Raw genomic sequence first — 7,876 nt, forward strand, 5'->3', positions numbered from 1 at the left:
AATGTTACTTGCTCGTTCACAGACTTTGTTGAATGTTATTACTTGCACGTTCACACACTTTTTTCGATGTTCTTATTTGCACGTTCACAGACTTTGTTGAATGTTATTACTTGCACGTTCACAGACTTTGTTGAATGTTTTTACTTGCACGTTCACACACTTTGTTCGATTATTTTAATATGTGTTACAAGGTCTCTTGAACACAGCATTTACAACTATTGGACGAAAGATTTTTCTGTCGAGCATTCCTGGAAAGTCTTTACGAAACATAATTAAAATGCTCCACTTCTTTAGAGATATTCGTAAAATAAAAAATAAAATTTGCTCTAATCTTTAGATTTGTGGATGGACACAACAACACAGCTGATAGTCCCTGGTCTCGAGAGTACCACTTCTTTACAAAACCTTCAACCAGTGACCACGTATAATATTCGTGTACAAGCCGAAAATAGTCTGGGACCCAGCGACCCCAGTAACGAGATAGAAGTAACAACACTGGAAGAAGGTAAACAGGAGTTATACATATATTTTAAAATACTGTAAGTAATACGGGTAAAAACCTTTAATGTAAACGTATTTGGTTTAACCCTAAAATTATTCATAGGGTTCACATTGCATCCATTTGGCATGGCCTGGAGGATAGGGCGTTCGAATCACAATCTGCGGGAAACCCTTTCCCGAACATGCTCATCCTTTCAGCCGTGGAGACGTTATATAGTTCCGGTTAATCCCACTATTCGTTGGTAAAGAGAAGCACAAGAGTATCTTTGGACGCAATCCAACGAACAAACAATAATCCATCAGCATCATTAAACAACAACTATCTATTTATGATTTACTTGCGGATCCATGTCTACTGTTTAAAAGAAGCCTAATTAATATATCAATTAACCGTAATAATTAAAAGATGTTTCCCCAATTGTTTGTTAATTATTTACGATGAGTGACGTAACAGGGGAAAACATAAACTTACTTAGTGTGATGAAGATATGAGTTTTAAGTTCCAAGAAATCACGTTAAATCAAATATGCATTTAAAAACAATATATAATAATAATAATAATTAAATTATAAATTATATATCATTGTTTAAAAACCATTCAGATAGCATTGTGAGTCCTTTTTTTTCTTATGCAGCACCCTCTGGTGTCCCTACTGAGGTGAACGTTTATTCCGCTGGCTCTCAGTCTCTCAAGGTTATGTGGAAGGTAAGACCATAGTTGTGTCCAAATATTTACTTTCTTAGAGAAAATTAGGCCAAAACATTTCTACTAAAGTATATTTTTGTCCTTCCTAGCCAGTAGATAAAACTCTTCGTAATGGACAAATCAAGGGTTATAACGTGGGTTTCCGTAAGACGAGCTCTGATGAGCCCTATCAAATAAGAGATATCGCTACAGTGACGTCATATTCTGAGACTGATGGCTGGCACACGACGTATCTGACCAACCTAATCAGACTGACCAACTACAGCGTCGTGGTACAAGCCTACAATAAAGCAGGGTTCGGGCCCATGACCAAAGAAGTAACTGCGTCAACATTGGAAACTGGTAGGTTCTATACACTAATCTATAAGTGCGTTTTTTTTTTCTCACTGTTATGATATTCTAGCCTCCAATGTCAAACTCAAAAGTATCTATTATAATAAGAAAATCAAATCTTCAACTTCTAACTTATTAAATATAATTAATCAAACTTCAATTGGAATTATAATTTTCAACTTGAACGATACCATATGTACAGGTGGGTTAAACGACAAGGCCAATGACCACTAGAAATTAGGTATAGCAGTTCCTAGTTTTAAGTCCTAACCAGAGACAAGGCAGCCAATCAGAAGCAGTCCCTAGTTTTAAGTCCTAACCAGAGACAAGGCAGCCAATCAGAAGCAGTCCCTAGTTTTAAGTATTAACCAGAGACAAGGCAGCCAATCAGAAACAGTCATTAGTTTTAAGTATTAATCAGAGACAAGGCAGCTAATCAGAAGCAGTCACTGCCACACTTTATTTGTCAGGTTCTTCGAAAACGAATAACTGATTTGACTGTGACTTTTATAACGCGTTCACAGCTGAAAAATCGGAGCACGTTCAGCGGAGGAGCGTCTCGAGTCCCAAATATTTGGGTTTGCAGCCTGACATTATACCCACAAGGCCACACCCAGCCAAACTCACACTTGATGTTATTGTGTGGTTTAAGGACGAATATTTAAAAATCTTACTTCATCCTCTCAAGATGCACTGTGAGTAATTGAACACCCACCCACTCAGAGGAAATCTAAGAACGATTTTTAAATACAAAAACCAGCAAAACACAACATCGAATGAACAAGTGAAATACAGTGATTAAAGTGAAATCTTTCTTTTGTACACTGTGAAGTGGTGGCTTGCTCTCTATATGTTCGTTTATGTAATATCTTACCCCCTTTTGTGTTCGCTAAAGCAATGGCTTGTTCCCTACGTGTTTGCTTATGTAGCGTCTTGCCTCTCTTGTGTTCTCTAAACTAGTGACTCGGCTCCCTACGCGTTCGCTTATGTAGCGTCTTGTCTCAATTGTGTTCGCTATACTAGTGATTTATTCTCGCATACAGTATCCTACTCCTTTTGTACTCGCTAATGTTGTGTCTTGTTCTTGCGGCTCATTTACAGTGAAACCTTTTAAACAGACAAATATAGAAGAAGAATTAAATATAGAATAAAACTCTAAAATTATAAAAGTTATTTCTAACGTATGGTGTTTAATAATCACGAAACATTCCAGTATTAGAATTTATTGTGTAGAACATCTTATCTGGAGGAACACCACACATAGTTGTGATATCTGTACGTGATATTACATAAGAAGAAGATTGACAACCAATCAAGCCACGTCATTTTTACTGTCACAATACAAGCTTCAAGGAAGGAGACTATTTCAACAATACCTTTATTGTCACAATAAGAGCTTCAAGGAAGGAGACTATTTCAACAATACCTTTACTGTCACAATAAGAGCTTCAAGGAAGGAGACTATTTCAACAATACCTTTATATCTTTACTTGAAGCTCTTATTGTGACAGTAAAGGTATTGTTGAAATAGTCTCCTTCCTTGAAGCTCTTATTGTGACAGTAAAGGCATTGTTGAAATAGTCTCCTTACTTGAAGCTCTTATTGTGACAGTAAAGGTATTGTTGAAATATTGAAGCTCTTATTGTGACAATAAAGGTATTGTTGAAATAGTCTGTAAGGAGACTATTTCAACAATTCCGTCACTTTCACAATAAGAGCTTCAAGTAAGGAGACTATTTCAACAATACATGGCCACACGATACTGTGAAGAACATCAACCGTCGTGCTTCCTGCTCTAAGAGGAACCAAATCTATCAAGGCAGACTTAAAGAACATCTGCCTCCACCAAATCTTTCAAGGCAGGCTTCGGATATAACGTTATTGTGTCGAGGAATCATGTTTTCGAAAATACCATTTTAGGCTTCGGGAACTAAATTTCCGGTATGTTCTACCAAACAGGATTCAGTGATGTTGTTAAATAATCCTAATTTTTCTAGTAGTTTTGCCTGGACATTTTAAGAGCATTGTTACCAGTCCAGTTTAATATATTACCTAGTTCTTGTAGTTTTAATAGCCCTGTTGAAATTAGGTTTCAATATGCATTTAATTTTTAGTTATTGTTATGAATCTTTCTGTTCTAAAGTAACTGACAAAAGTTAGAAACACATTTAAACTTGTCAGTATTAATTAAAGAATGGTTAACTTCACATCAGAGAGTGGTTAACTTAAAGAGTTGGTTAACTTAAAGAATGGTTAACTTCACATCAGAGAGTGGTTAACTTAAAGGATGGTTAACTTTACATCAGAGAGTGGTTAACTTCACATCAGAGAGTGGTTAACTTAAAGGATGGTTAACTTCACATCAGAGAATGGTTAACTTAACGAATGGTTAACTTCACATCAGAGAGTGCTTAACTTAACGAATGGTTAACTTCACATCAGAGAGTGCTTAACTTACGAATGGTTAACTTCACATCAGAGAGTGGTTAACTTAAAGAATGGTTAACTTCACATCAGAGAGTGGTTAACTTAAAGGATGGTTAACTTTACATCAGAGAGTGGTTAACTTAAAGAATGGTTAACTTCACATCAGAGAGTGGTTAACTTAAAGGATGGTTAACTTTACATCAGAGAGTGGTTAACTTCACATCAGAGAGTGGTTAACTTAAAGGATGGTTAACTTTACATCAGAGAGTGGTTAACTTAAAGGATGGTTAACTTCACATCAGAGAATGGTTAACTTAACGAATGGTTAACTTCACATCAGAGAGTGGTTAACTTAACGAATGGTTAACTTCACATCAGAGAGTGGTTAACTTAACGAATGGTTAACTTCACATCGCTTTTATAGGAATGAGTAGTTTCGTAGTTTATGAGTCAGTAAGTGACCTGGATTCCACATGAATCCAACTGACACTTCTTCAATGTCCATCCTAATGATTGGTTAAATATGTAGTTATAATGTCTAAGATGAACACTTCGCTACAACCAGGGTTCAACAACATCAAAAAACTATTTATTTACAATAACAACTCTTAGAAATAAAGTCAACACTTACCAAAACACAGTTAATAAACACGTGCCTAGCCAGGACTTAACACTAATGTTAATAAAAAATATATCGTAAATATCAATACTGTTCCAAATAATGGACTAAGGAAAAACCTAATTTCAAAAAAATATATATAAAAATACAGCAAACACAATATTCCAAAAATACCTTTCAATATTAATAACAATATCGACTGATAAACAGCAATAATTCAAAAAATTGGATCATTCACCAACTATCTGGTGACTGTCTCTTACTGAAGCTTCTGACAGGGTATTTATTCACTGAGTAGGTCACGAGAGTACAACCTCATGCGATCATAAATTTACATAATCTTCTGCTACATTAATAGTATCTGTACGTCACCGCTAGGGAAGCTAGTGTCAGTTTCATCATACATACATATTAACTGAGAATACAAATTGCTAACTAGAAGGTGAGTTAGTGTTTTAATGTAACTAATAATTCATAAATAAACTAACCGATAGAAGGAAATAATAAGTGGACGATAAAAACAACCATGATCATAAATAAGTAAAATTTGCTACCTCACAGTGTTGAGAAAGGATCACTTTAAGTGAAATCATGGTGTTAGACTCAATCAAAGGTAGAAAATGTTTACAGAAGTAAACTAAACTAAACGACTATTCCCTTCAAATGTAACCTATACAATATGAAATATTTTTGTGATGTGTCATCTTGGATAAAACACTGTTATTAGTCAGAACATGAGGTAATGTTACCAGATTTTTTGTTGTTGTTGTTGTTGTTAAGCCTAAAGCTTCACAAAGGGCTATCTGTGCTGTACCCGCCATGGGTATCGAAACCCGATTTTTAACGTTATAAGATATACCGTTGAGTTGCTGGGAGGGTGTGTGTGTGTGTGTGTGTGTGTGTAAACCAGGTAAAAGTTTTGTCGTTTTCATGAAAAACCCAAATTCACTAACTTTATGAATAAATGAGCCACTGAAATATACTGATATTCCCTGTCCTATATTCTTTCTTCATTATATGCTTCATTAATTTACGGAATAAAGTATTGTAAATAATTCTATTCTTTCAATTTTCGTTTTCTTAAACAACTTTTAATTCATTTTTTCATAACATTGTTTTCATATTGTGTATTTTGAAGCAGAAATTATAAATTAATAAGACTAGAAAAATATACAATTAGATCCTGATTTCGGATCCGGCGAACCGGGTTCGAATCCGTGTAATACCACAATAATATTCCTCACGCTTTAAGCTGTGTATGCATTATTGTAGAGAGTGCTGTTAACTGGCTGTTTTCCATCTTAACAGTCGTTCAAAATTATGGACGGCGGCAGATAGCATCAGAAGTTTGCCATAAATTCAAATACAATAAACATTATACCTTCATAATTTGAATACATTAAGGTTTCAGAAGATTATATTGTGTTTTTACAGCGCCACCTACATCTCCTGTTGTCAAAGTTACAGGTGTAACCTCTTCCTCGGCAAATTTTCAATGGAATAGAGATCCAAAAGACAAATCAACAGTCACAGGTGAGACCTCAGTTTTTCTGCTACATCATTCTCAACTAATGTTTCAGTTTTAACATCTGCTCTAAAACCTTTTGTTAACTCACTCTTTTAGTTCTATCTCCAGATATCAAAGGTTTGTGTGTTATACTGGTTTGAGTACATTTTGTATTAAAACAATTTTGAATACGCAAGTCAGCATGTTACATGACGAAAATATCCTTGAACTTAATGGCATTGGATAAGAGAGGAATATGGAGTAGCTTGAGACACCAGGACCATCCAGAAAAAGACCTGCAACAAGTCGTACCCCAATCGTTTTAATCCAAGTCCGGCGTCTCGCAACAGACGAAAATTCAAGAAAACAATTGTCAGTAGCAAAATCCGTCCAGATGCCCTAGGCAACAGAACACAACATAATCAAGAAGGATCACCATCTTGAAATGAAGGCATGGGTTTATCAAGATAAGAATTTTTAATCATGGCTCCCATTCAAATATCCCATACCTCAAGCAGCTCGAGAATGAAACGGTATTCGGGTTATTCCATACCATGACATAGTTGTCAAGTTGCCGAGAGTAGCACCTATGGATTTATGTGTGACCAGACTATTGAGTACGATGCTGGAAAACCGTCGTCCTCGTCCTAGATGGATTTTGTAAAGCCTGCAGGGAGGAGTTGTGTGCTTTAGATATGACAGCCTTACGACAAGGCCTTTAACAATGAACACTACGCTGTAAGACTATCATCAAGATGCATGGTCGTCTGACAGAGTATAGCCAAACGTGGCGACATGGACTGTAACGACGTGGTGGGGCTCAAAATTCGTTTTAATATAATGTATTCAACCTCCGTATAACTGGTGATAGTGAGTTAACATTTTGATTTGATTTTGTCAAGTGTAAACTTCCATTTTCATAACGAAGCTTCTTCCTGTGCTATTCGCCTAGCGTCTTATTGTTTTGTCAACAGCTTTCTAGAAAACAATTGTAAATTTTGTCTTTATTCTAGAATATATATTCCACTTTAAGACCACAAATGGAGAATGGTTTAAGCGACATTTACACAGCAGTGCTAACTCACTTACTCTGAACGACCTTCGGTGCGGAACTCAATACGAAGCCTACTTGACAGCTTCTAACTCGCTAGGAACTGGTGAGCCTAGTCAGACCCTACATTTTCGAACAAAAGATATCGGTACGTATTCCTCTATGAGTTAGAAATAAGACTCAAAATTAGCAGACACATATAAATCTATAATGAATAGTTTGTGTAATTATATATATATATATATAGGTCTTTTCTTTTTACACCAGGAGTGAAATAGAATCGAGAATCTGTGACGTAGAGCCCTAATGCATTCCTTGATTGGCCGCACTCTCCGCTTTCATCAAGCTACCTAAATTAATCGAGGTTACCATATGGTGAAGTAAGATATACTCAAAACCCCATAGATATGAGCATACTGTATATTACTATATGGTGAAATAAAATAGACTCAAACCCCATGGATATGAGTATATATTACTATATGGTGAAGTAAGACAGACCCAAACCCCATAGATATGAGTATATATTACTATATGGTGAAGTAAGACAGACCCAAACCCCATAGATATGAGTATATATTACTATATGGTGAAGTAAGACAGACTCAAAACCCATAGATATGAGCATATATTACTATATAGTGAAGTAAAACAGACTCAAAACCCCATAGATACGAGTATATATTACTATATGATGAAGTAAGACAGTCTCAAAACCACATAGATATGAGT

At 35.6% G+C, this 7,876-nt stretch overlaps 1 protein-coding gene across 1 annotated transcript in view; it reads left to right on the plus strand.

Moving 5' to 3' along the window:
- Positions 1 to 7,876, plus strand: part of LOC111089690 (Down syndrome cell adhesion molecule homolog) — a 34,617-nt gene that overhangs the window by 7,685 nt on the left and 19,056 nt on the right. The window contains exons 2-6 of the mRNA XM_022402623.1: positions 338 to 505; positions 1,137 to 1,207; positions 1,297 to 1,549; positions 6,021 to 6,119; positions 7,107 to 7,292. Of these exons, the coding sequence (XP_022258331.1) occupies positions 346 to 505; positions 1,137 to 1,207; positions 1,297 to 1,549; positions 6,021 to 6,119; positions 7,107 to 7,292 (769 nt within the window). The 5' untranslated portion in view covers positions 338 to 345. The remainder of the gene's footprint in view (positions 1 to 337; positions 506 to 1,136; positions 1,208 to 1,296; positions 1,550 to 6,020; positions 6,120 to 7,106; positions 7,293 to 7,876) is intronic.

The sequence above is a fragment of the Limulus polyphemus genome, unplaced genomic scaffold (assembly GCF_000517525.1).
Source record: "Limulus polyphemus unplaced genomic scaffold, Limulus_polyphemus-2.1.2 Scaffold7048, whole genome shotgun sequence".
NCBI lineage: Eukaryota > Metazoa > Arthropoda > Merostomata > Xiphosura > Limulidae > Limulus > Limulus polyphemus.